A 27,618-nucleotide genomic window follows, 5' to 3' on the forward strand; every position below is an offset into this window, starting at 1 on the left:
TCTATAACCCCTCACCTGTGTGTAAGCCCTGAGGCTGATTGTGGAACAGGGAGAGCTGGGGATACAGAGGGGTTTTGCTCGTGAGGCTTCCTGCTGGCCAGATTGGCAGTTGGAGCACTTAGTGTAACTGGTTTGTGGGCTACTTGGGAAAGTTCTCCATTTAAGGGCTGTAAGCAGCCTTGGTTTTGGGCAATTCGCCCTGACCAGACGCCGTCATCCATGCCCAGACACGGCTCGGTCCGTCACACTGAGTTCTCATCAAAGATCACAATGGTCAAGAGAAGTGTGTTAGGATGCATCCACATAGCACCCTAAATTCAAAATAAGATATACAATTTGCACTATGCAAATTGCATATCTTTTATTTTGAAACTATTTTGAAATACCTTATTTTTAAATTTGGCACATCTACACAGCGCCAAATTTCAAAATAACACACTATTTTGGCCATCCCTTTTCCCTCATGAAATAAGGTTTACCGGATTGGCGAAATAGCGCACCTGTTATAGTGAAAAATATTTCTAAATAACTGGCAGCTTGTGTAGACACGGGTTAGCTATTTCAGAATACCTCCGTTATCCCAAAATAGCCGTGCAATGTAGACATATCCTTAGTTAGCAAGATTCAGAGGTAGCAGGATGCAGGTAAAGCGGGTTCATGTTTTTAAGTAAAAAAAAAAAAATTGTTTAAAGAAGGACTGCAGAAATGTTTCAATTGTGATTGTTTGAAAATGAAATATTTCAAAGACATTTCAATTTTTGTTTGGTCATGAAAAACTGCAAATGAAACAAAATGTTCCTTTTGAAGGCATTCAAGAAATATATTTACCCTTTTTTAAAAACCAGATTCACAGGGCAGTAGGAATGAATAGGCTGGTCTGAGTGTACATACACAGGCTGCTTGGGAGGGACATCAAGACTAACTGCCAGCATGGTAGGATGTATCATAACTGCTATAGTCCCTTCCAATATCAGGTTCTCAAATGGTCAAATGACTGATATTGTAGATGCAGCCCTATACACAAGCACAGCAAATACTAATTATTTTGAGAAATAGGCCAATGACAAAAAGGCTGTGGCTTTCCCTACCGAGACACTGCACAGATTTGGTATGGCAATGGGTGGAGAGTAATTCCCATTCGGTATTCAAGGCTTAGCTTTACGTCCTTTGGAGCTTGGAATGTGAATTTCTGAAGGAGGGTGGTGAAGAACAGGAACAGCTCTGTTCTAGCCAGCTGCTCACCAAGGCAACCCCGCTTTCCTGAAAAGAAAACAGTTGTGCACATCAGCCAAAGGTTCTTGTCAGAACAGTTTAGGTCTCATGACAAATGAGGTGTTAATTTTCTATGGCAGCAATTTCAGAACTGTGGGGAAGAAGAGATGGATTTATCATCAGTCCCCACCCCCTTTCTGATTCACCATTTGGTGGTTTTATTACTAAAATTTCCTTTATTCATAACAGTGGATGTTAAGATTTGCATTCATTACATCAGTACTTCGGTAATTCCTTCTCATAATAGAAACAATGATGTTTGATAACTCTTGGAAGATCAACCACATCTCTGCAAGGCCATTGAAGGCCTGATCCACAGTTTAACTCTGCCATTACACTACTGCCTAAGGGTATGTCTACACTACCCCCCTAGTTCGAACTGGGGGGGGTAATGTAGTCATACGGAGTTGCAGATGAAGCCCGGGATTTGAATTTCCCGGGCTTCATTTGCATAAAGCCGGCCGGCGCCATTTTTAAATGCCGGCTAGTTCGGACCCCGTGCCGCGCGGCTACACTCGGCACGGACTAGCTAGTTCGGATTAGGCTTCCTATCTGAACTAGCTGTACGCCTCATGGGTGGCCCGGACTCTTAGTTTATAGATAAACTGCATAAAAAGAGAAAAAGTATTTCATTCTTTACTTAACCACACACACACAAAGACTGCTAATACTGCATGTTTTTAAGTTGCAGGAAAGTATTGATAGACCTGTGTATAAACAAGACTTGTGTAAAACTGTCGAATCCCTGCTTCACACAGTTTTGTTTGTTAAATCTTTTTTCTTTCTTTAAATTTGGAATATAGTATCAGGTGAAAATAGGAGCACGTCTAAACTACATTCCTCTTTCGATAGAGGAATGTAAATGAGCCTGATCGAGAGTGCAAATGAAACGGAATGTTAAAAATCCTGCGCTTCTATTGCATAATGAATTCTGAGTGCTTTTTTGAGAAAGGGTTTTTCAAAAGTGATAACACTGTCTAGACAGGGTTATTTTGAAAAAAACCTTTTTTGAAAAAGCGCTTGGTACTCATATTTAAATCCCCGCTTCATTTGCACTTTGATCTGGCTCATTTATATTTCTTTTTCGGAGAGGAATGTACTTTAGACGTGCTCTAGCTGTTTCTCATAAAAGACACAGAACCACCAGTTTTAATGTATATTCAGGTGAAAATCCATATTTGAATGAAAGTTTGATTTTCAGAACCTTTTTTTATGCTCTTGATGATGTGGGCAAAACACAAAAATCTACATCTACACAGGTGCATCTACGCAGGAGGGCTTAAACCAAAATAAGCGATGCAAATAGAGCTACATCAATTGCATAGCTTATTTCAAAATACCTTATTTCGATGACTGTCTACACAGCACTTATTTCGAAATAGAGCACTCTTCCTCTCACTTCCTTTACTCCTTGTACAGTGAGTGTCACAAGATTTGGAGTAAGCAGTCCTCCAGCTTGAAAGTATTTCAACATTATTTTGAAGTAACTGCCTTCTATGTAGACACAGACTAAGTTATTTCAAAATAACGCTAGTTATTTCAAAATAATGTTGCTGTGTAAATGTACCCTAACTGGCAAGCCTTTTGAGCAAGAATCAGAGAGAAGTCTAATCTACAAAGTTTGGCTTTAAAGCTGAACTTCCCCAAAAAGATGTGAGGCTATAATGACAGAGTCAAGTCTATGCCATCAGAGAAAAATGGGCTAGCTGTAAAGTTTGTATCCTAAATCAAACTGGGTTTAGGGGTTGATACTCCAGTAGTATTAAAATGACATTCATGGGAGGATGCAAACTGATTCTCCTCTGTTTTCTTTCTTCATTTTCACAGATATTTAAAGCCAGAAGAGACCATCAGGTGTATCTATCTCCTGCCTATAACAGGCCATAGAATGTCACCCAGAGATTGCTGCATCATTCCCACCAATTTGGGATGATCATAGAGCACAGCATTTTGAAATCCTCCAGGTTTGATTTAGGACCCGATCCTGTGCCCAATTAAGTTAATGCTAAAGTTCTATTGACTTAAGCAGTGTGCGATCAGGTCCTTAATGAATCAAAGTGATGGAAAATCCATCACATCTTATAGTAAAATATTCTAATGGTTCGTTGATTTTTAGGAGGGTGCCTCAGGAATCTCCAACATTTTTATCATCTTCCTCTTCCAATAAGTGAAAAAGAATAGTGAAAGATGAGGAAGGCAAGTCTTGTCCTCACTCTGACGTTCCCAATAAGTGAGGTAGGCTACTTCCTCTTTCTACTACTTTTGGTTATGTCTACACTATAATTTCTTTGTTGCTATTGTTATGTCTAGCCCAGTTTTAGGAGAGAGCACTTTTCAACAATGACCTGTCCTTTACCTTTCAAAAGAACTGTGCAAGCTGGACAGGGACAGAAATGATTCTCATAATTTTCATTTTTGAGCTTTCCGTTTTCCATAGAGACTAAGGCTATGTCTAGACTGCACTGCTTTCCTAAGGAATGTGTCTGCTTTTTCAGAAAATGTTTCTCTTTCGCCATCCCTGTAAACTTCATTTTATGAGGAATAAGGGATGTGTCGAAAGAGCACTGTCTACACTGGCCACGAGTATTTGCGCAAGAACACTGACTTTGTACTGTACAAAATCAGTGCTTCTTGCACAAATACTCCGACGCTCCTACTCAAGGATAAGCCCTCTTGCGCAAGTATTCTTGCACAAGAGGGCCAGTGTAGACAGCCATGTTAATTTCTGGCGCAAGAAAACCCGATGGCTAAAATGGCCATCAGAGCTTTCTTGCACAAGAGAGTGTCTATATTGGCACGGATGCTTTTGCGTAAAAGCATCCGTGCCAGTGTAGATGCTCTTTTCCGCAAATACTTTTAACGGAAAAAACTTTTCCATTAAAAGTATTTGCGGAAAATCATGCCAGTCTAGATGCAGCCTGTGGGTTTTTGCCTAACATGAAAAAGGAGAGAGCCCAAGACTTGGTTCTATAATGCTAATGAATAGTATCATACACATGTTACCTGCAAAGAATGGGAGGAAAGTGTCTCTCTTCTTGAATTGACCGTTCTCCAGAAAATGCTTAGGATTAAAAGTATGAGGGGTTTCCCACTCATTCTTGTCAAACAGCACTGATGTTAAATTGAAAATTAAAACAGTACCCTAAAAAAAGAGAACAAAAGGAATTTACACCTATTCTATTTTTAAATGTGACCTAAAAGAGGTGAAAAAAGAGGCACCATGTTGTTTCTTTTTAATCTTTGAATATATATTCAAAAGAGCCAACAGGATTTTTTAAAGAATAATTTTCTACCCAGTTCTTTATATTATATTCATCTCAAATCTCAGATCTGACTTTCCTTGGTTTTGCTGGTAATCTCTGGGGGAGCCAGAATGAACAGAATGGGAGTAATCTTCGAAGACAGAAAACATTCTTCCAACTGTTTAAGCATTTGAGTTAAACAGGTGTTAATATCACATCAGAACAAAGAACACAGACAATAGTCGACTAAAAATCACTTCCTAACTCAACTTAGCAGGTTTGTTTCCTTCATAGGTGCAATACTATGGACCTACTAGTTCTCCTGCATCTCCTAGGAAAAACAGAGTAGGCAAGATTGAATTTCTTAAATAAAAACCAATACAAACGATAAACTCTCAGGTATCCTTTATACAACATAAAGAGTCAAAAAGAAGCAAAACCTACCCACCCACGTTTCTTTTTAAGAGCCAAATTTTCATGGATGTGGTGGATGTTGGTCTTGTATGACAGATATACATGTACAAAACAGCAAAGGGCAACCTAGGCTAGTTAGTGGGACACACGGAAAGGCCTCCTTCATCTCAGTGGACTGCAAAGTTGTTGTAACCAAGATGGTCTCTTGGGATAGGTCTCTTGTTAACTGCACTGGTTTACCTAAAATTCGTGGGGTGTTGTGGCGGGAGCCACCCTCACCCCATCCTCTCCTCCCCGAGGTTAAAGCAGGCCCCCCCCCCGAACTCACAGGCCCTGAGGCCTGGTCTGGGGGGTTTAAAGCAGGCCCCGAAGCCTAGTCTAGTAGCCACAACAGGCCCTGAGGCCTAGCCTCGTAGTCACCGCAGGCCCTGAGGCCTAGTCCAGCATCCGCAACAGGTCCTGAGGCATAGTCCACGCCCCGAGGGATTGGGGTAGGGGGGTCCGGGCCCTCCCTCTCCACCGGACCCCAACCCAGGGCCCTAATGGTGATGGGTAGTTCCCACCACTGGCTCAGCGGGGGGGGGGGGGGGTCCTCCCCGAAACACGCTGAGCCCACTGGGGTTTTCCCTGCCCCTTGCCCTGGGTTGCTTCCTATCCCAGCCTTGTGCGCGACAGAGGTCCTACCTGGCGATGCTGGGCTGGCGGCGGCGGCAGCAATATCAGCTGGTCCCATCCCTGGGGCAGCAGCGCAGGGGATGTCCACTGCAACGGGGCGGACGCCCCCCCGGAGTCGGCGTTGGGGGCGTGCTCACCCCAGGGATGGTAGCAGCAATAGCGGCGGTCCCTCCGGCTCTGATTCTGGCAGCAGGTCCAGCTGTGGCCTGCAGCTGGGGCTGGAGCTCCTTCCTCCCCGGCGGTCCGCCCCAACTGAGCAGCCCGGCGGCCTTTTATAGTGAGGCTGCACTGCGAGCGTCCCCAGTAGGGCTGTGGGGGAGGGGCGTATTCTACCCAATAGACGGGCTCCCCTCCCACCTGCTCAGTGCGGGACAAGCTAGCCTCGTCACAGATGTACAGATGTAACCCACACACCTAGGCTATGTCTACACTTGTGCCTTCATGTGCAATAACGGCTGTTCTTGTGCAATAATCTGCAGTGCATTCACACTGCCCATCCGCTCCTGCACAAGAAGATGTACAGTATGGTGTGGTAAGAGACGGCTTCTTGCGCAAGAACTACACTCTTTTATTACAAGTGTAAGCACTCTTGTGCAAGAGCTCTTGCCAAGACAGCTTCCACTTTTAAGAAAAGAGCATAACTCTTGCGCAAGAAGCATAAGTGTGGACGCTCTCTTGTGCAAGAAAGCTATTTTAGCTATAGAGTTTTATTGCGCAAGAATCCCTGTCGTACGTCCAGAATTCTGGAGCTGCTGAAGATGAGATATTCCCCACCTGTCAATAAAAATCAGCCACTCCCATCTGCAGACACCAAGGCCCAGACCCTGTAAGGTATTTAGGCACATAACTCCTGCTGGTTTCCAAAAGAGTTAGGCACCAATATACCTTTAAGTTTCTGGATATAAGAGCCTGGATGACCTTTCATGAACAATAGCCACAGTGGTGAACTTGTGCTGGAACTAATTCCTAGTCCCTTTACTAGGGTTTCATGCAGTTAAAATAAATCACTTACACCATGTTTTATGAAGATAGATGCAAAATTCTGATCTGGATTTCAATTGTCTCAAAGCTTGGGAATGTGAGTATCAAGCTTTTGGTTAGGGAATTATAGCCTGATACTTAAAACTAGGGGCCATTATTCAAATGCAGCCCTGTATCCGGGTTGGGTCCCAAAATGGGTTCAGATTTGGAACTGGGCCCTCCTCAGGGCAAAGGTGTATTTGTCTGTGATGTTTCTTTGGGCTCATCTCTATGAAGTTCTTAAACCAATATGAGAAATGAAAGATACATTTCCTTCCAACTTACTTTCGGCACTTGGTATCCAGCCAGTGTTGTATCCCTTGTTGCCATTCTAGGCACACTGAAAGGCAAAATGTTGCTTATCCTTTGCACTTCGTGAACAACTGCATTGGTGTACGGCATGTTGTCCCTGTCCCCTAGGGTGGGCTGTCGAGACTGGCCAATCACTGTGTCAATCTCTGCTTGCACTCTCTCTAGGAAAAGAGCAGAGGTCATTATGGGTATGAGAACAAACAATATGTTCATGGAACAACATGCTTAAGCAGGACAGGGTGTAGAGATCATTGATTTTAAAACTATTCCTAAGAAAGTCCTATTTATGCACTGAAAACAGTATGGGTATGTCTACACTAGCCCCCTAGTTCTAACTAGGATTTAAATATCCCAGGCTTCATTTGCATGTTCCCGGGCGTGACATTTTTAAATCCCCTTAGTTCGAACTGATTGCCCGTGGCTACACGCGGCAGTCAGAAATTAATCTAAACTAAGTCCTTAGTTCGGATTAACTGTTATACTTCATTGCAGGAGGATTTAGTTCGGATTAACTTCTGACTGCCGCGGATAATCACGGGCAGTCAGTTCGAACTAAGAGGATTTTAAAATGGCGCTCTCCCGGGAATATGCAAATGAAGCCCGGGATATTTAAATCCCAGGCTTCATTTGCAAGTTCGAATGCACACATTAGCCACCCTAGTTCGGATCAGGGGGCTAGTGTAGACATACCCTATCAGTGAGCAATGAAGAGATCTGAATGTACAAATACGTAAGAAAACTGCAGCTGATTAGCCCTAGACTAGTGCAATGGGAGGGAGATGAGAACCATTTTTAAATGTAACTAAGGCATAATAGGAAAACCTCCTTTAATACCTACACGGAAAGCAAGAGGCATTTGCTCCACTTCTCAAAATCAAATGTAAAGGCATTAGCAATACATATTGGCTACATCTACATTGGCACACTTTTCCGGAAATGCTTAAAATGGAACAGTATTCCGTTATAAGTATTTCCGGAAAAAGCGTGTCTACATTGGCAGGATGTTTTTCCGGAAAAGCACTTTCCGCGTCATTTTCGCGATCAGAGCTTTTTTGCGGAAAAGACTACTGTGCTGTCTACACTGGCCCTTTTCTGGAACAGTTTTTCCGGAAAAGGACTTTTGCCCGAACGGGAGCAGCATAGTTTTTCAAGAAAAACACTGACAATTTTATAGTAGATCGTCATTGCTTTTCTGGAAAAGCAAGCGGCCAGTGTAGACAGCTGGCAAGTTATTCCGGAAAAGCGGCTGCTTTTCCGGAATAAGTGGCCCAGTGTAGACACAGCCATTTTGTCCCTGTTCAAAAGAGCAAAGTCAATTACTGGGCTGACCCAAGGGACTCTGAACCTTTGAATATTTATCTTCTGTCAGGCAATACTCTCCAATTGTTCAGGCAGAGGGTTATTCCAGCATCTTGCAAAGAGTCCAAGGATTGCACCCATTTTGTACGACAGGAAGGAGATTAAATCGGCCACAATTTTTAACTCAGGTCCCCCTTGTTGCCTCTGTAGCTCACATCTGAAGGCTGAAGAGGACACTGCCCATGGTCCACATTTTAAAAATCACGAAGCTACATTTACAGGCATGGAAGAGTTAAATGTTGTACCCAGTGTCACACAGGAAGTCTGAAGCAGAACCTGGACTAGGATTAGGGTGTCTTAAATCCCAGTCCTGTGCATTATTCAGAAAACCAACTTCCTCTTATATCAAGGTTTTTCGAGCTGTGGCTTGCACTCCTTAACTCTGCACTAGTTGCTGGGGGTGTAACTGAGTGGGAGAAAAAGGGGAAAAAAGGAAAGGGTTTCTGAATGCGGGGAAATGGCAACTGTGGGAAGAAAGCATCTTTGCTCAGACTGTTTATAAACCAACATTCTGAGTTCTGTGAAAAACCGGATGCAGCAAGGGTTAAGGGCAGAAATTCAAGAGATATTATGACCTTAGAAACTGAAACCTTGACCATTTACCTTGAATCTCTGGATTTGTGGCCATGTACAGCAGAGCCCAGCGGATGGTTGTAGATGTGGTTTCAGTTCCAGCAAAAAAAAGATCCAATGTGGAAAATACGAGATTTTCTTCATGGAAACTATAGTCAGTATCGGCCTTAGAACAAAGACAAAGTGGGAGGCACAAAAACAATATTTATTAGTATTATACAAAGCCATGGAAACATCATTCCAGGCTCAGGTACACAAACCGCTGGATGCCCTGAATTTCCACTGCCTTTGAGAGAGCTGAGCAAAGACAGCCCCTTAAAGGACAGCACCGTTACATAGAAACACTGTGCTTTTGGCATTAGTTTTGAGAATCAAAAATCTAAGCTGATTTTAGGTCTGAGCAGCAGGCCTGCTGGTGTCTCTGAAAGAGTCCCAGGCACTTTCACTGGCTCTTTGGTCTGGCCCCTAGAACACAGGCAAATATTCAACAAAGCACTACTGACTACTCTTCCCTGCTTAAGGCTCTACAGAATCAGCCCCAGAGATTTCGAACTTAACTAATGGAGGGTCAGCTGCTCAGACAACTCAATGGAGATCTCTGTCACTGTAGTTCTACTTCTAATTATTAAAATTAAAAAATATTTTGTTCCTTTTCACTTCATTCTAAAATTAAAAAATGTTTTGTTGTTGTTCACTTTATTCTCTGGTCTCTTACCTTTGCCATTTCCGTCAGATAACAGTCAATGAAGTCTCTGGTTTCTGAGGGATTCCAGTCCTCTTTGTGCTTTGCAATAATTTCCCTCACAAAACACTTCAGTTTCCCCCAGTTTTTGAAAATGGTGTGATGGGGTCCTGGGATCCACTTCATTAGGGTGGGGAAGGCGTTGTACAGCTTTTGACATACAAACACAAAACAGTGTGTTTTTTCCTCCTTTTATAAAAAACCATCTTATGATTTAATGTACCCCCATGCATTCTATTGGAGACACCACATTTATTAAACCACCCTAATACATAATTGCAGTATGGATGTGCTCAGAGACCTCAGAGGAGATCAGCACACCAGCGTGCTAGGCACTTCACATCAGCGTGCTAGGCGCTGCCACGATTGCACAGGCATCTGATTCCAAGCCAGACAGTGAGAGCACTGTTTTAACCACCAGTCCATTCTTTCTAGCTAAGATATGGACTCTTTTCTCCAAGCCACATTTGGGTAACAACGTGTCCCTGGAAACCCGGGGTTTTTGTCTATCTCAGTGATCCAGCATCATTATAAAACACAGTGCTTTGTCCCTCCAAATGGGCACCTGAAGGAGCTGCTGGCTGGGTGACTCCCTGACTTTGATGGCAGGTTGACTGTGCCTCCAGGATCATCTCCCACCTGGCCTATTGCACAGGGACACCGTGCCACCCCCACTGCCGCAAGCAAATCTACACTGCTACACAAGTCTTAGAGGGTATGTCTACATTATAAAGTTAGTTCGAATTAACTTTCATAGCATCTATACATACAAATTGCTAGTTCGAACTTAATTCGAACTAGCGGAGCGCTTAATTCGAACTAGGTAAACCTCATTCTACAAGGATTAACACCTAGTTCAAATTAAGTAGTTCGAATTAAGGGCTGTGTAGCCACTTAATTCGAACTAGTTGGAGACTAGCCCTTCCCAGATTGCCCTGGTGGCCACTCTGGGCCAAACCAGGGAAACTCTTCTGCCTCCCTCACAGCCCCAGAGCCCTAAAGGGGCACGGTCTGGCTACAGTGCTTATGCCAGTTGCAAGCCTGCCAGCACCCAGCCAGCAGACCCTGCACCTGGCACGGCATGAGCCAGCCACCCGCTGCCACCCAGCCCTCTGCCTCTTCCCAGGACCAAGCTGGCAGCTCCCAGGAGTCTGCCCGGGGCCGCAACAGGCGGGCGCCCACCTGGTCTAGTGCAGAGTTCGTGGACCTCATTGAGGTTTGGGGGGAGGCCTCCAATGTCCACAACCTTCGCACTAGGCACAAGAATGCGGCCGTCTAGGGCAGGATAGCTGCCAGCCTGGCCACCAAAGGCCACATGCAAACCCAGGAGCAGGTTTGCATGAAAATCAAATTGGTCAAGTGAGACCCCCGACCCTGAGCTTAGAACATAAAAACATAAGAATGGCCGTACTGGGTCAGACCAAAGGTCCGTCTAGCCCAGTAGCCTGTCTGCCAACAGCAGCGAGCACCTGGTACCCTGGAGAGGATGGACCAAAGACAATGACCAAGTGATTTCTCTCGTGTCCTCCATCTCCAGCTTTCCACAAACAGAGGCCAGGGACACCATTCCTACCCCTGGCTAATAGCACTCCATGGACCCAACCTCCATGAATTTATCTAGCTTCTCTTTAAACTCTGTTATAGTTCTAGCCTTCACAGCCTCCTGTGACAAGGAGTTCCACAGGTTGACTATGCGCTGTGTGAAGAAGAACTTTCGCTTATTAGTTTTAAACCTGCTGTCCATTCATTTCATTTGGTGTCCTCTAGTCCTTCTATTATGGGAACTAACGAAGAACTTTTCTTTATTCAGCCTCTCCACACTACTCATGATTTTATAGACCTCTATCATATCCTTCCTCAATCTCCTTTTTTCTAAGCTGAAAAGTCCCAGTCTCTGTAGCCTCTCTTCATATGGGACCTGTTCCAAACCCCTAATTATTGTAGTTGCCCTTTTCTGAACCCTTTCCAAGGCAAAAATATGTTTTTTGAGGTGAGGAGACCACGTCTGTACACAGTACTGAAGATATGGCATACCATAGTTTTATACTTCCCCTCCACCTTCTTCCCCTGGCTTCCCCCTTCCAGCTCCCTCCTCCTAAGTTTCAACCTCCCCTCTCCCACCCTCTCTCTTCCCCTCTCCCACATCCTTTTCCCAGTCTCCCCAGAGGTTGATCAGTCTCCCCAGTTTTGTTAAATAAAGAGAGTTTCTATTTTTGAACACACATGACCTTTATTTTTTACATCAGGAAGGGGGGCTAGGAAGGAGTAAGTGGAAGGAGGTGAGGGAGGAATGGGGCACGAGCCCCTGATGGGGAGAACTGGGTGGCTCTGCAGGCTCCTCAGGGTGGAAGCTCTCCTGCAGGGCCTTCTGGATCCTGACAGGCCCCCGATTGACCCCCCCAGATGGCAGCCTGTGGCAAGTGCAGCTGGGCTGATGGCCGAGTTCTGTGTTGTGCCGGGCACTCAGGGCACTCCAAGCCAGGACTGCTTTGCTGTCCCTCATTGAGTTAGACAAGTAAGCAGGGAACCCTGAGAACTGTCTGTCCGGGGTGGGGGTTGGATCCCTTTAAGCACAGCCCTCCGCTAGCCTGAGGCAGCAGCTCCACACTCTAAGTTCTAACCTGCTGCCCAGCCTTAACTTCAGTTCAGGGTCCACTCAATGTGGACATGCTACTTTGAATTAGCAAAACGCTAATTTGAATTAGTTTTTAGGTCTAGATGCACTAATTCAAATTAGCTTAGTTCGAATTAACTAATTTGAATTAAGTTAGCTCCAATTAGTGCTGTAGTGTAGACATACCCTGAGATATCTCTCCCCTAAGCACAGTCCAAGGCCCTAGGAGACAGCCAGGAAGGGCGTTGCTTGGGATCGGTGAAGATTTGTCACCCTTTTGCCTTCCTTTCTCCTAGGCACACCTCCCTGATGCCCACTGAAACTGTTCACTGGGTCTTCATCCCCATTAGACATCGCACTATGTGCATGGGGAGAGGGGACACTGGTACCGAAAATTCAGGCTAGAGGATCTGGCAGGATTACCTTCCGGGGGGCAGGGTGGAAGAGAATAGCTAGAGGGGGAACTGAGGTGGAGAGAGATTTATTGGGAAATAGGACAGCAAGGATGCCCTAGCCAGGATAATTTCACAGTTAATCTGGGACCAACAGGACTCTGTGACACTGAAATTGCTGGAGGTGGGATCATTGAGTTCATGTGGCTATAGGCAAAATCAAATGAGCTCTACCTGGTTCCAAATACTTCCCTGGAGATACATATTCTCATCAATCAGTCGCAGTAACTTCTGGAACTGACTGTCATGATATTCAAACCGGTCCCCGAATGTGATGGAGCAGATAATGTTGGAAATAGCATTGTTAATTTTAAAATGAGGGTCGAAAGGTTGCCCTGGAAGAGAAAAAGGGAGAAATTGGGGTTCTTCTGGCTTTTGTAGAAAAGGGGAAGAAAGTTGTTGACAGGCATAAACTATGGCTGTGTCTACATTGGCACCCCTTTCAGGAAAAGGGATGCTAATGTAGACTTCGGAATAGCAAAATCTGCAGGGGATTTAAATATCCCCTGCGGCATTTGCATTTACACGGCTGCCGCTTTTTTCCGGCTTGGGGATAAGCCGGAGAAAAGCGCCAGTCTAGACGTGATTCTCCGGAAAATAAGCCCTTTTCCGGAGGATCTATTATTCCTACTTTAAAGTTGGGCTCTTTAAAGTAGGAATAAGAGATCCTCCGGAAAAGGGCTTATTTTCCGGAGAATCACGTCTAGACTGGCGCTTTTCTCCGGCTTAACCCCAAGCCACAAAAAAGCAGCAGCCATGTAAATGCAAATTCCGCGGGGGATATTTAAATCCCCCGCAGATTTTGCTATTCCTAAGTCTACATTAGCATCCCTTTTCCTGAAAGGGGTGCCAATGTAGACACAGTCTATGTGTATGAAATCCATTCTCAAGATGTGCATCTATCACACTCCTCTGCACACGCTCAGACACATCCCTTCAGCAACGTTCGCTGCATTGTCACCTGAGTATTGACAAAACTGTTAAACTTGTAGATGGGATGAGCTGCCTTCTGCTGCATGGAGCAGGACTGCCGGTTCAAGTCAGTTTTTGCTCTGCATAGCGACATTTCTACATTTCCACACAGGTCTCAGCCTCTTTTTGTGGTGTTGGGAGGTTCCACATATATGTAATTATGAACCACTTTCTCTCCCCAATCATTAAACTTAGCAATGACAGATATAAGAACATGAAACCCCCAAATCACCAAACTTTTGGATCTTTATACAGATCTGGACCATGACAGCAAGGTGCATGTATGTCCCATGGGCTAAACTAAATTCCTGAAATAAGCGCTAGGAAAGATCTAGATTTGAATTCATATTTCAGGCACATCTCTCTTATTTCACATTCATTGCTACAATTTCTGATAGAACTCTCTCATTCTCACCTTTTTCTTCTTCAAATGCTTCTGTGAGGTATCTGCTCTCCTGCAGTATGCGTTCTTCTAAGCTCCTCTTCCCCAGGCCAAAGTTCCTTAGAGTTGATAAAGCAAATCTTCTTTGTTGTTTCCAGCTATGTCCATTGGACATTATTAATCCTGGGGTGAAAAATGACAATTGGTAATGGTCATTACTTTCACACTCCTTTCCTTTTCAAGTTTAATTGAAGTCTGGTTATTTGTCCACACAATATTCTCTTCTGTTCTGTTCTGTTCCCCATGCTCATCACTGGAATCTCTGAGGGTATATCTACACTACAAAGTTAATTTGAAATAGCAGCCGTTATTGTGAATTAACTTTAATAGCATCTACACAAACAAACCACTCTTTCGAAATAAATTCGAAACAGTGGAGCCCTTTTTTCGAATTTGTTAAACCTCATTTTAGGAGGAATAACACCAAATTCAAAATAGCTAATTCAAAATAAGTGCTGTGTAGACACTTATTTTGAATTGGGGGCCTCCAGCCCTTCCCAGTTCCCCCTGGTGGCCACTCTGGACACAACCAGGAAAACTCGTTTGCTCTCCCGCCCCGCGCCCCCCCCCCCCCCCCCCCGGCTCCGGAGCTCTTAAAGGGGCAGACTCTGACCACTGGGCACGTGCAAGAGACAGGCCTGCCAGCAGCCGCAGACCTTCAGCCAGTGGCCACATGATGGAAGCCAGTGGCAGCCAGCTGTCTCCCCGGAACAAAGGGGCCAGTCAGACGCCGAAGACAGCGCTTGCCCTCATGGACTAGTGTAGAGATCATGGACCTCATTGAGGTTTGGGGGGAGTTCCCCAATGTCCATGATCTCTGTACTAGGTGGAGGAACACGGCCGTCTATGGCCGCATAGTGGCCACCATGGCCAGGAAAGGCCACAGGCGCACCCAAGAGCAGGTGTGCCTGAAGGTGAAGGAGCTGTCGCAGGCGTATGCCAGGGCCACCAGGGGCGGAGCTGCAGCAGGGGCTGACACCTGCCCCTACTTCCCCACCCTCGACTAATTCCTGGGGGGCAGGGCGGTCCACGCCAACCTGGGAGGCAGTGAGCTGGGACCGGAGGGCCCTGACCCGGGCACACCAGAGAGCCACCACCAGCTGTCCCGGCAGGGTCGTCAAGGGAGGCCATACCAGGTAAGTGCCAACACTGTCCCCTACCCAGGGGGGAAGCGGAGAGGGAGACCAGGGCCTGGCTCTAAGGCAGAGCAAGGCAACAATAAAACAATCAACCCAGTGGTACTGGTCTAAGTGCCCCGGCCTTGTTCCAGGCAGGGCATCAAATAACCTTGGCCCTAGGTCAGGGCGGGGCAACAAATACCCTAAATAGAAGTTCAAGAGGCCCTGGCCTGTCTCAGGCAGGGGCAATAAAGTTCTTAATTAGGAGGGCCCTGGCCCTGGTTCAGGGCAGGGCAGCAGCCCTGTAGCTTTAAGAGGCCCAGGCGGCAGCAAACACGCACAGTTTCAGTTCAAGGGTAAAGTCAGGCCCTGATTCAGGGCATGGAAACCAACACAACACAGGTTTGGGGGTCTCCTTGTTCAGGAGGGAGGCAAGTGGATCGCTTGCTGAGGTGGTGAGGGGGAGACTGACACCTGGTAGGCGGGTGGCAGAGGGCACGCAGGCCCACCCACTCCACTGCGCCCCAGCCCAGGGCCCTGGATGCAGCAGTGCAGCTGCTGCTGGCTCAGCGGGAGCTCGAGCCTGCAACACGCTGGGCTAGGGCTTTTACCAGCCCGTGCTATCCCCCTTGCCACTTCCTGTCTCCCCCTCAGCGGGTACCTGAGTCTGTAGCAGGTCATTCGGGGAGTCGAGGGTGGTGTCCCAAAATGGCTCCTGGAGAGGTTCCTCTGCCTCCTGCACAGTGGGCGGCCACTCCACCTCACTACACCCTTCCCCCTTAAGTCCAGTTCCCGCCTTCCAGGACTGGGCCTTTGCTCTTCCTCAATGCGGGACAATGCATCCGCATTTGCGTTGTCCTTTCCTGCTTGGTGTTCCAACGTAAACACATATGGTTGGAGGGACAGGTACCGGTCCATGATGTGGCTGTTGGTATCACACATTCGGTGGAGCCATTTTAGGGTAGCGTGGTCAGTAAAAAGAATAAGGGTATGTCTACACTACAGCGCTAATTCGAACTAACGCATCTAGAACTAAAAACTAGTTCGAATTAGCGTTTTGCTAATTCGAACTAGCGCGTCCACATTAAGTGGACCCTGAATCGGGCTTAAGGATGGCCGGAAGCAGTGCCGGCAGGGCATCAGAGGAGGACTTAGAGCGTGGAGATGCTGTCTCAGGCTAGCCGAGGGCTGTGCTTAAAGGGTCCCAACCCCCACCCCGGACAGACAGTTCTCAGGGGTGCCCTGCTTGCAAAGCAGTCCTGGCTTGGAGTGCCCTGAGTGCCCACACTGGGCACATCACAGCACTTGGCCATCAGCCCGGCTGCACTTGGCGCAGGCTGCCATCTGGGGAAAGGGGGCAATTGGGGACTGCAGGAGAGCTTCCACCCCCAGAAGCCCGCAGAGCCAGCCCAGTCCTCCCCATCGGGGGCTCGTACCCCATTCCTCCCTCACCTCCTTCCACTTACCCTTCCCTAGCCCCTCTTCTTGATGTACAAAATAAAGATAACGTGTCTTCCAAAATGGAATCTGTCTTTATTGAACAAAACTGGGGGAGACTGGGAAAAGGGGTGGGAGAGGGGAAGAGAGAGGCTGGGAGAAGGGAGGGCAACTAAAATGATCAGGGGTTGGGAACAGGTCCCATATGAAGAGAGGCTAAAGAGACTGGGACTTTTCAGCTTAGAAAAGAGGAGATGGAGGGGGGACAGGATAGAGGTCTCTAAAAGCAGGAGTTGGGTGGAGAGTGTGCATAAAGAAAAGTTCTTCATTAGTTCCCATAAAGAAGGACTAGAGGACACCAAAGGAAAGGAATGGGTAGCAGGCTTCAAAGTAGTAACAGAAAGTTGTTCTTCACAAATCAAAGAGTCAACCTGTGGAACTCCTTGCTGCAAGAGGCTGTGAAGGCTAGAACTAGAACAGAGTTTAAAGGGAAGTGAGATCAAGTCATGGAGGTTGGGTCCATGGAGTGGTATTAGCCAGGGGGTAGGAGTGGTGTCCCTTCCCAAGATTTGTGAAAGGCTGGAGAGGGATGGCACGAGACAAATGGCTTGGTCACTGTCTTTGGTCCATCCCCTCCAGGGTCCCTAGGGTTGGCCGCTGTTGGCAGACAGGCTACTGGGCTAGATGGACCTTTGGTCTGACCCAGGACGGCCATTGTAAGCTCAGGGCTCAGGGTCGGGGGTCTCAGTGGACCCCCTTGATTCTCTTGCACACCTGCTCCTGGGTGGCCAGGCTGGCAGCTATCCTGCACAAGCCGACCACTTTCCTGTGCCTAGTGCGGAGATCGTGGACGAGGTCCACTATGTCCGCAATAGACCAGGCGGGTGCCAGCCTCTTGCGGTCCCGGGCAAGCTCCCGGGAGCCGCAAGCCTGGCCCCAGGAAGACGGGGAGGGCTGGGGGGCATCAGGTGGGTGGCTCGATCCGTGCCAGGTGCAGGGTCTGCTGGCTGGGTTCTGGCAGGCTTGCACCTGGCACGGGCACCGTAGCCAGCCCGTGCCCCTTTAAGGGGTCCGGGGCCGGGAGGGGGTCAGTAGAGTTTCCCTGGTGTTGGCCAGAGTGGCCACCAGGGAAAGCTGGGGAGGGCTAGCCTCCCACTAGTTCGAATTAAGGGGCTACACAGCCCTTAATTCAAACTAGCTAGTTCGAACTAGGCTTAATCCTCGTGGAATGAGGATTACCTAGTTCGAACTAAGCACTCCGTTAGTTCGAATTAAATTCGAATTAACGGAGCGCTAGTGTAGCGCCTATGAAAGTTAGTTCAAACTAACAGCCGTTAGTTCGAACTAACTTTGTAGTGTAGACATACCCTTAAAGAGTCTCCCAGGAAGTAGTACCTTAGTGCCTCAAAGGCCCACTTGACCGCTAGGGCTTCCTTTTCAATTATGGTGTACTTACGCTCTTGTGGGAACAGCTTGCAGCTAATGTATAACACACTTCACTCTCAACCTCCTGGGACAGTACTGCACCCAGTCAGCAGTCAGTTGCTTCTGTCTGGACTACAAAAGGTCAGATAAAGTCCAGGCTAAACAACACAGGTTCACGGCATAGGGTGTCTTTCAGGTCTTGGAAGGCGGTCCCACATTTGGCTGTCCATCTTACCCTGTGTGGGCTATCTTTGGTGAGAAGCTCCATGAAGGTGCTGTTAGGGATGCAAATGCATAAAACGGTGATAATAGCCCACCAATCCCAGAAATTGCCTCACTTTCCTCTTGGTGGTGGGAATCGGATAACTTTGAATGGCCTCCACCTTACCCACTAGAGGATGTACCAGGCCCTTCCTAACAGATACCCCAGGTATATTGTCTCTTGCCAATTTTACACTTTTTTGGGTTGGCTATTAATCCAGCATCTCAGAGAGTCCTTAAAACGGCAGCTACTTGCAGGAGGTGTTTTTCCCAGACTCGACTATAAATTACTACGTTGTCCAAGTAAGCCGTGGCGTATTTTGTATGTGGGGCGAGTAAATAGTCCATCATATGTTGAAACGTGGCTGGCACTCCAGGAAGACCGAATGGCATCCTTACAAAGTGGAAGAGTCCGGAGGCAGTCATAAAAGAAGTCTTTTCCCGAGATTCGGGTTCTAAAGGGAGCTGCCAATAACCTTTCATGAGATCAAGGGTAGTGATAACATTGGAGGTTCCTAGGCGATCTAAAAGCTCATCCATCCACGGCATGGGGTACACGTCAAATTTGGAGATTGCATTCACCTTTCTAAAATCTATGCAGAAGCGGATGCTGCCATCCGGCTTCGGGACCAACATCACCGGGCTTCTCCACTTGCTCTTTGAGCATTCTATCACCCCCAGTTCAAGCATTGACTGGACTTCCAGCTCCATGATTTCCTGCATCTGGCAGGGTAGCGGACGGTTAACCTTACGTACCACTGGTTCAGGGGGAGTCTGGATGTAATGAGTTATAACAGTGGTACGCCCGGGCTGAGAGGTAAATGTTTTTTTGAAGGACTCTATGTGGCGCCGGGCTTGCTTTACCTGCTCCTCCAAAAGGGTATCCACAAGTTCTGGTTCTTTGTCATTGTGCATGTTGGGCAGTTGAAGTCCCATCTCTGGTTCAGACGGATATGGGGTAATCATGAAACCCTCCCGGTCTCGCCATCACTTCAGTAGGTTTATATGATAGATTTGTTTCTTTTTCTTCCAGTTGGGCTGATAGGTTCAATAGTTCACCGGTCCAACCTGGTGGACAACTTCATAGGGTGCTTGCTACCGGCCGAGGAGTTTTGACACTCCGAGGGAAGTAAAAGTAGGACCCGGTTCTCCGGTTTAAGGGTTCACTCCTGGGACCAGCGGTTGAATTCTGCTCTTGGGCCCTTTGGGCCTCATGAAGGAGAGGAGGTCTGCTCCCAAGTCTCTCTGATCAGGTCGAGGATGCCCCAGTAACAATACCCATATAGCAGATCGAATGGGGTCTTCTGCAAGACCTTTCAGAGCTGCTGAAATTCTACCAGGAACTCCTCCAGACCTGGAAGCTGTTCTCGGCAACCAGGTCCATTGTGGCCACTGAAGGAGTAGACCTCCTCACGGAGCCCCTACTCCACAATCCAGCCTTGTGTGTGTAGGTGGTAGAGTCTCCTTCGGTGTGCTTGAGGCTGATCCTGGCAGAAACCACCAAGGTCGGAGACCTCCTGGACTACAACGGAGGGACTAGGTGGATCCTCGAACGCTCGCTCAGTGCATGGGGCTCTCCATCCCTCCACTCCCCCTGCGGCTACTCCAGGAGGTGAAGGTGATTTTGCTGTGGGGCCCCGGTACACCTCGTGGAATAGGAATCCTAGTTCGAACTACCTAGTTCGAGCCCCGTATAGCCGCGCTGCACGGGGTTCAAACCAGCGGGGTTTTAAAAATGGCGGCTCCCCACTTATGCAAATGAAGCCCGGGAAATTCAAATCCCGGGCTTCATTTTCAAGTGCGGTATGCCTACATTACCCTGCTAGTTCGAACTAGCGGGGTAGTGTAGACATTCCCTTACTGAGGTTCTGGCTGCACTTCTCCTCACACCTCTTCATATTTTTATTTATGCACACCCCATCCCTCAAAGTCGCGGGACCTCCTTGTCAACCTTCTCCTGGCCCTGGCAAAAGCCGCCATCTACGCCACCAGGAGGAGGATGCTGGATGAGAGGATGCTCTGTGACTGTGGGGCCTACTTTCATTCCTCCTTGGTTTCATGCATCCGGGCAGAGTTCACTGGCTCCATCGACAACTTTGAGATGCAGGGGGTGCTGTCCAAGGTTCTTTGCTCAGTGTTCCCATCTGGATCCCTCATTTTGACATTGTGACCAGCACCTCTCGCCCTTTAGTCATTATTTTTCCACAGTGACCAGTTGAACTTGGATCCAGTCATCCCTCCCACAAGGTTTCCCATGTTTTCAAATAGTGCCCCACTACAGAGACATGAGAACATGTGTAAATATTTGCAAAATCAAATCAAGTTATTAAGGCCCAGATTCGCAAAGGTATTTAGGTGTCCAACTCCAATTGATTCCTCTAGTCGTCAGGCACTGGGATGGGGTGTATCAATCCTGCACTGGTATAACAGGGGTTAACCTTTCTCTCTTGGCTGAGGAGGCCACACCCCCTCAGCTCCACTGGGCATTCTCCAGCTGGAGAGAGGATATAAAAGGCAGCAGAACAGCTCAGTCTGGGCTGATGAGGAAGGAGGTGTCCTCTTGACTCCTGTGGGAGAGCTGCCCTCAGTGCAGGATGTGGAGCCTAGACAGCCGGAGATGGACCCCTATACACAGACTTGAGATGCCACAGAGAAGGGAGTTACTGTGGAGACCCAGAAATAGTGAAATGCAAAGAGTTGGGTAGAAGGTGACCAGGGAAACTTGGTGATGAAGAACTAGAGACAAGCTCAGTGAGGTTTGGTAGGAAACCTGCCTTGGGTTCAGAATCTGGTGGAGAGGGCAGGCATGATTCCCACCTCGAAACTCGTGGTCTGGCTTACTAACAGTATTGACTCTGGTCTCTATGCTGCACTGTCCTGATGGCAGGGGTCCATATGATTGACTCTGGCTGCCCTTATTGCAGGCATCGTATCACTGACTTAGGCAACAGGGCCATGCAACCCCGAGACTGGGGGCATCCCTAGAGAGGCAAGCACAGGCTATAACGCAGCCTGACCCCAACCCCAAAAGAGTGACTGGCATATCAACCCTGTGATAGACACCTAAACACCTTTGAGGATCTGGTCCTAAGATATTACCGTAGCACAGACTTCAGTTCATACACATAAAGTGTAACCCATTTGCAAAATCAGGGCCTTCATTTTCAGAAACGGTACGTGAGAAATACTGGAAGAAAACTCACCAAATGTCTTGAAGAATTCATGGATAATAGGAAATTGTGGTCGATCAAGAAAGTCATCGCCCTGATGGACAAGCACTTCCTTCACCAGCTGGAATCCATTTACAATCACAAATGTCATGCTACCCATCTGTGTGCTGAAAATGTTGCCATATTTCTCAGCAAGCTGGAAAAATTAGAGCATGTGCATTAATTCATGTTTATTTTGTATGATAACCAGAACTAGAGCTCAGGTGATGACTTCTTACTTTTATTATTGTACTGCTACTCCTACTAATTTGTATTGCAATAGGAAGGAAGGGCCTGGCTGTTTAAGCACTGATTCTAAAGCCATTGCCTGAGCGCTCACAACAGGACAGACATACTGGTAAATAGTAATAAATAAGTAATAAATGATAATAATAATAATGTGTCATTCAAAGAAGTAAGTTTTGCCCATGAAAGCTCATGATACCGTCTACATGTTTTGTTAATCTTTAAGGTGCTACTTGTCTATTTGGATATTATAAGCCTTCTCTTGCTTTTCTTTCTGTAATATCTAATAAACCTTGCATTGATTCACATTTAGAGATTTGTGTCTTCTTGGTTACCTACCGAACCTTAGAGCAGAGTTTGGCTGGCTCAGCCTCTGAAGTAAAACATTTGGTGCATCGAGGAGGGTAACCAACTAGAACAATTGCGATGTGGGCAGGGAAGGCACAGAGTCATGGAGCGAGTCGAAACCCAGGGTGAAGCACCAGCTTTAGGAAATGCGGGGCCCAATTCGAACAATTTTGACGGGGCCCCGCAGCAATTTTAGTTGAGCAACACCCTCCCCAAAAAACAGCACACAAAAAATCCTCTGTCAATACACACACATACCCTCCCGCACGGCAGGAAAACCCTGCGCTAAACTCACACCTCCTGTGGCGCAGGCAGCTGACACACTCCTCCTCAGGGCCGATGCCCCCTCCCACAGCGTGCCCAGCAGGGGCGGCAGGTTTGTATAATTTTTGGTGGTGCCACATTAGCCACACCCCTTGACCCCTGTTAACCATGCCCCGACTCCCCATTAGCCACACCCTCTTACCCCCATTAACCAGGCCTCTGGAGGTAACACGCTCAGGGAAAGATGGACACATGATCAGAATTAAAGGTGTCATGTCACTCCTCTCAAAGGGCTTTTCCCACCATCCTCCTACCAACAGGGATTAGTTTGCGCCCCCCCCCCCCCATGCAACTATCCTGTAATTGCATTAACCCAATGTGTGTGACATTAACTCGGGGGCAGAGAGACTGGGGGAAGTGTTTCCTCTAAGGCTATGTCTACACTCGCAGCTTCTTACGCAAGTACAGCCGTTCTTGAGCAAGAACCCACAGAGCAGCCACACTGCCCGCCTGCTCTTGCGCAAAGAAATTCACAGTACGGCATGGTAAGAGAGGGTGCCTTGCGCAAGAGCTATGCCCTTTTCTAAAAGGTATAAGCTCTCTTGCACAAGAGGGCAGTGTGGATGCTTGGCAGGGATTTCTAGTGCAAGAAACTCCTATGGCTAAAATGGCCATTGGAGCTTTCTTGCACAAGCAAAAGCATAGCTCGCACATAGCAGTGTGGGAGTGTTCTTGCACAAGACCTCTTGCACAAGAACCCTTGCACAAGATGTTCTTGCGCAAGAAGCTGCCAGTATAGACATAGCCTAAGAGTTTCCTCCCATGAGAAGAATGGATTTTGGGTTGTGCACCAGTACTGAGTTCATGTGACTTGTTTGGATGTGCCACTGTGGCACCCAAGTTGTTAATAAATATTTTATAAACCTTTATCTTTTCTCTCTGCTGCCATGTCTCCTCCCCTTGCTCCATCAGCTCCCCTGGTGCCTGCTGCCCCCCAACTCCTCACCCTCCTCTGTTGTCCTGACTCTTGCCCTTCTCACTGCCCTCAGCCCTCCAGCAACCTGCCCCCTTCCATCAGCTCTTCTCTCCCCCCTGTGCCCATTCCTCCAGTAGCCCCACTCTGATCATGCGAGCTACCCCTCCTCATCCCCTCTGCTAACACCTCCCTCTACACACCTGCCCTGCCTCTCTCTTCTGGTGCTGGCCCCTCCCATGCATGTGTCTGCCCTTCTGCTTCACCCCCAGAATCCCCTGCCACCTGCACCTTCCCTTAGCCCTGCACCCTCCTGGTGCCTCCCCCTTTCCTTACTGCCCCTGCCCCCTTTGCCCTTTTTTCCCTTTGCCCTTTGACCCCCTGGAATTTGTCTTTCCTCCACACTGTCCCTTGGTGTGTTCCCCTTTCTTCCCCCTCCCCCTCCGCACAAGCCCCTTCCTCTCCCACCCCTTCCCCCTAGTTTTCCCCCCTCCCCTACCTTCCACTTTGCGGGGCCGGAGTCTACGCTCGGACCCCAGACTCCAAACCCGGAGCTAGGCCGAGCAGCACAATGTGGCTCCGAGCAGTTTTAAAGTCCTGGGTCGTGATATGATGTCATACCCGGGTGTCTCCCCACTTACCTGGGAATGCCGCACATGGCAGCAGCGTGTGCCGGCGAGGGGGAGCCGCACTGAAAGCTGCGCAGGGCAGGGACAGGACGGGGCCGAGAGGGACACCCTGGGGCCAGGGTGGGAGGATGCGTGGGGGGGCCAGCAGGTGGGGGCCGGGGACTGCTCCAGGCAGAGCCAGGGGAGAGACCCAGCTCCAAATATTGTTGGAGCAGGGCCCCCTGCACTGAATATTGGTGGAGCATGAGCACCACGAGCGACGAGCCCATATAACTTGCTGCCCATGGTGCCCAGCACATTTCTGGGTTCAGGGCATAGGGCCTTTAGGCACAAGGCCCGATTCTGGGGAATCGGCCTAAGGGCGGCCCTGCCAGGGTGGCCGGCAATGTCAATGTGGGGCTTAGTGGTGCAGATGTTAGCCCGGGTGACACCCCGGTGATTTGGGATGCTGATTTGTAAGTTGATAGAGGACCTACCCCAATAGCTCTAGAAAAAGTGTCTTCAGTAATTAGGGCTGGATCAAGGGAAGAAATTGGCAGCAGCGGGGGTTTTTGACTGCTATCCGTGATCTATGGCAGATCAATCGGAAGCAGGGGCAAACCATCAAAGCCCTGTCCGATGACATGCGGGCAGCGAATGAGCACAGTGCTCTGTTGTGAGAAGCGCTGAAGAGTGCGCAGCAGGAGGGCCACATGCCTCCATTCAGTCACATACATTCGTTCCTGCCTTCAGGCACTCACACAGGCATATGGGTTGCAGAAGGAGGCAGGGCATGTAAATCCTGGAGGGTCTGCCTGCTCATCATGGCTGGCGAAGCTGGTCAGGAGGAGAGACACTGGCTGTAGAGAGGAGTTTCTCAAGAGGAGGGGAAGAAAGAGAGAGGTCTCACATGTGCTCGCTCTCCCTATATAGTATTTGAATGACTCCTGTGACTCATTCACCTCCTCATCAGGGAGCATGCCCAGACTTCCCTGTATGCAGCAAAAGTAGCGGTCTGTGATGACTCATCACCATGTGTCCAGTCTTAGCATTGCAACTTCAAACAAAACACACCCACACAAACACAGGGGAGAAGGCAGGTTAGAACAAATTACAAAACGGCTGAGAGTTACAAAAGTTACAAAGTTTCAGCATACAGGAAGTTTGAGAGTTACAAAGTTTTACAAAGATTACAGCAAGTTGCGAGGTTGGACAAAGATCACGAGTTGCAGTTTAAAAACCTTAGACCTTACAGTTTACTGTAGTTACAGAAAAGGCATGCATAAAAATCAAGCTCAGGCAGAGGCTTTTTTATGCAACAGCAGACAGCACTCCCTGTGCTTGCTCCCCTACCCCACTTACCTTCTCAACGGCGATATGAGGCCGTTTGACATCAATGTAGAGTAAGTTGCCCAGGAAGGGCAGGGGCAAAGGTCCCGGAGGGAAATTCCTCGGTCGTCTCCTTTTCATGAAATCAGAAATCAGCAGGAACAGGCCCAAGAACACGGCCAGTGTCTGAAAGGGCACAATCTGCCAGAGCCACAGTAACCCAGGGGCAGCCTGCAGCGGCATCTTCCCCGGCCAGGTGTGCACCTGCAGCTGAAAGAGGGAAGTGTGACGGGGCAGAGGGAAACCCGGTTGCAGCGGGCACAGGCCCACCCTCCTGCTGCTGGTGCCAAAGGAGGACAAAGTTTACAAGCCAGATCAAAACAACCTCAGACAGGTACAGAAGAGCTTCCCATGCCAGAATCTTAACCCAGAAACTCTGCTAGGCCCCCTCCTCCCACCACCACCACCTTTGTGGTTCCTTAAACTCATCAGCAAATATCTGTCAGATTTTTTCTCCTTTGTTCTCATTTTCACCCAGCTGTTTTTAAAAAATCATTTACAGATTCTTTCCTCCCCCATTCTCTATTGTGAAAAATATCTAGTAGAACCAGATTGTCTACAAATCTACTAGTCAGGAATGCAAAAGATCTTCTTCCAGTGTGTATTAAATGTTTTGAAAACACCATTTTTCTTTAGTGCCTTGGTGCCTTCTATTAGGATCCTGATGCTTTGTTTTCTGAGCAATCATTTCTGATGACATGGTTTTTCATTTTTTTGACTCCCATTCCCAGGGTATTAGAGTACTGTACAATTATACATTTACTGGTGGTTTCATTTAAGAATTTAGGCACCAGTCCTGCACTCGGATCAAAGAGGGGGCACAGTGATTATAGTAGATTATTGTAATTGAACATATATATTGTGGTAGTGCCAAGAGGCCCAGCAGATGGTGGCCTGTATGCACTACGTGCTATAAAAACATGCAATAAACGACAGTTTCTGCCTCCAAAGAGCTTGCAGTAAAAGGCTGCAGTACAGGAAAGGAGTCCTCTTCAGAAATGGTGCTTAAGAACATGCTTAACTTTAAGTATGTGTAACCCCCTTTTCCCTTCCTGGGTTACTTGGGAGCTCGTCAAACTCATAGGTGTGCCTGGGCACCTGATGTTTTTAACATAAAAGGAGATCCTGAGTACCCCAGTGGAGATGTTGGTTAGTTGGGATTCCCTATCCACCCCCTTGCTGCAGTCCCTTGCTCATAATGGAATCTTCAATGGCAGTGTGTCCACCTAGCTGGCCCTGTACACACTTCATGGTGTGCCTTGGGAGCCTCTAGAAATAAACTCATTCTAGTAATAACCTGGATCTAAGTCCAAGACAATAATTATAAATAATATCTAATTGATTAAATTAGAATTAACACACCTTTACGTACCAACTTAAAGAAACAGGGTTTAACAGATTAAAAGTGAATAAAATCAATTAGCAAAGTACACAGAAAGATAGGAAACTTATCTCTCTGGCATTTGCACTGCCACCATTTATCCCACCCCAGAGTGTGCACTCCTCTGGATTCAGAGTCCCTGACACTTGCTTGTGTGGGTGCGCTCGAAGCCCTGTGCAGCTTATGTGTGTCAGTCCAGTCAGGAAGCCAACTGCACAATCCCACTGCCACTGGAACAGGCCCTTTTGTAAGGGGACTGTTACCCCTTACTAAAACTCTGTGGGAGTTTTTTGGTTTACCAGCTTCAGAAGGGGAAGGGTTCATGAGACTGACAGACCCCAGAGACAATGGAAAGCAGTCAACACTCCAGCTCAGCCTGACTGACAGGTTGTAAGTGGGGATTGTTCTGGCTCTCTCTCTGAGCAAACAGGGAGCTGAAAGAGCAGAGCGAGCTGTGTGCAGGAGAGGTCCTGCAAAGACAGAGATCTGAAAGAGGAGTACAAGAAGAAGTCCAGCAGCGACAGAACCAGACACAGACAGGCCAAGCAGTGCAGACCCTGTGCTGAGCAGCAGACTGGCAGTGCTCAGAAAGCCAAAAGGAACAGAGAAACAACACAAGGAACTGGAACTGGCCAAGCAGCACAGCCTGCAGCTGGATGTGGTGAGCTACTGGGACATGCAAAGTGTGGGGAAAGGCTCTGGACTGGGAGAGGGGTCTGGCCACTTAGAGACTGAGGCTGTGTGGTCACTGCCAGTGCAAGCGTGTCCAGCCTGCAGCCCCTTGCAGCACATCCAGGGCTTCTAAGGAAGAGACTGTGAACTGTCCTTACACTCTGCAGACTGCTGTGTTGATGTCCCTGTGCTACAGAG

The 27,618-nt window shown here is 47.9% G+C and overlaps 1 protein-coding gene across 1 annotated transcript; it reads right to left on the minus strand.

The window, feature by feature from the left end:
- Positions 1-720: 720 nt before the first annotated feature.
- On the minus strand, positions 721-25,706 carry LOC102451199 (cytochrome P450 2J2-like). The gene is made up of 9 exons (XM_075936104.2): positions 25,341-25,706; positions 21,534-21,696; positions 14,063-14,212; positions 12,850-13,010; positions 9,583-9,759; positions 8,898-9,033; positions 6,909-7,096; positions 4,276-4,414; positions 721-1,260 (listed from the first exon to the last, which is right to left on the minus strand). Exons 1-9 carry the CDS (start codon positions 25,548-25,550, stop codon positions 1,085-1,087), a joined length of 1,500 nt encoding a protein of 499 aa, XP_075792219.2. The 5' UTR covers positions 25,551-25,706; the 3' UTR covers positions 721-1,084.
- Between the last annotated feature and the right edge of the window lie 1,912 nt (positions 25,707-27,618).

Source organism: Pelodiscus sinensis, chromosome 9 (assembly GCF_052426305.1).
Source record: "Pelodiscus sinensis isolate ZL-2025 chromosome 9, ASM5242630v1, whole genome shotgun sequence".
NCBI classification, from domain to species: Eukaryota; Metazoa; Chordata; order Testudines; family Trionychidae; genus Pelodiscus; species Pelodiscus sinensis.

Excerpts from the sequence above, each read along its gene's own strand:
- LOC102451199 (XM_075936104.2), bottom strand. The coding sequence starts at position 25,550 with ATGCCGCTGCAGGCTGCCCCTGGGTTACTGTGGCTCTGGCAGATTGTG. Across the intron at positions 14,213-21,533 it reads TGAATTCTTCAAGACATTTG|GATTAATAATGTCCAATGGA; the intron begins GTGAGTTTTCTT and ends TTTTCACCCCAG. Across the intron at positions 7,097-8,897 it reads CACAAATCCAGAGATTCAAG|AGAGAGTGCAAGCAGAGATT; the intron begins GTAAATGGTCAA and ends CTCTTTTCCTAG.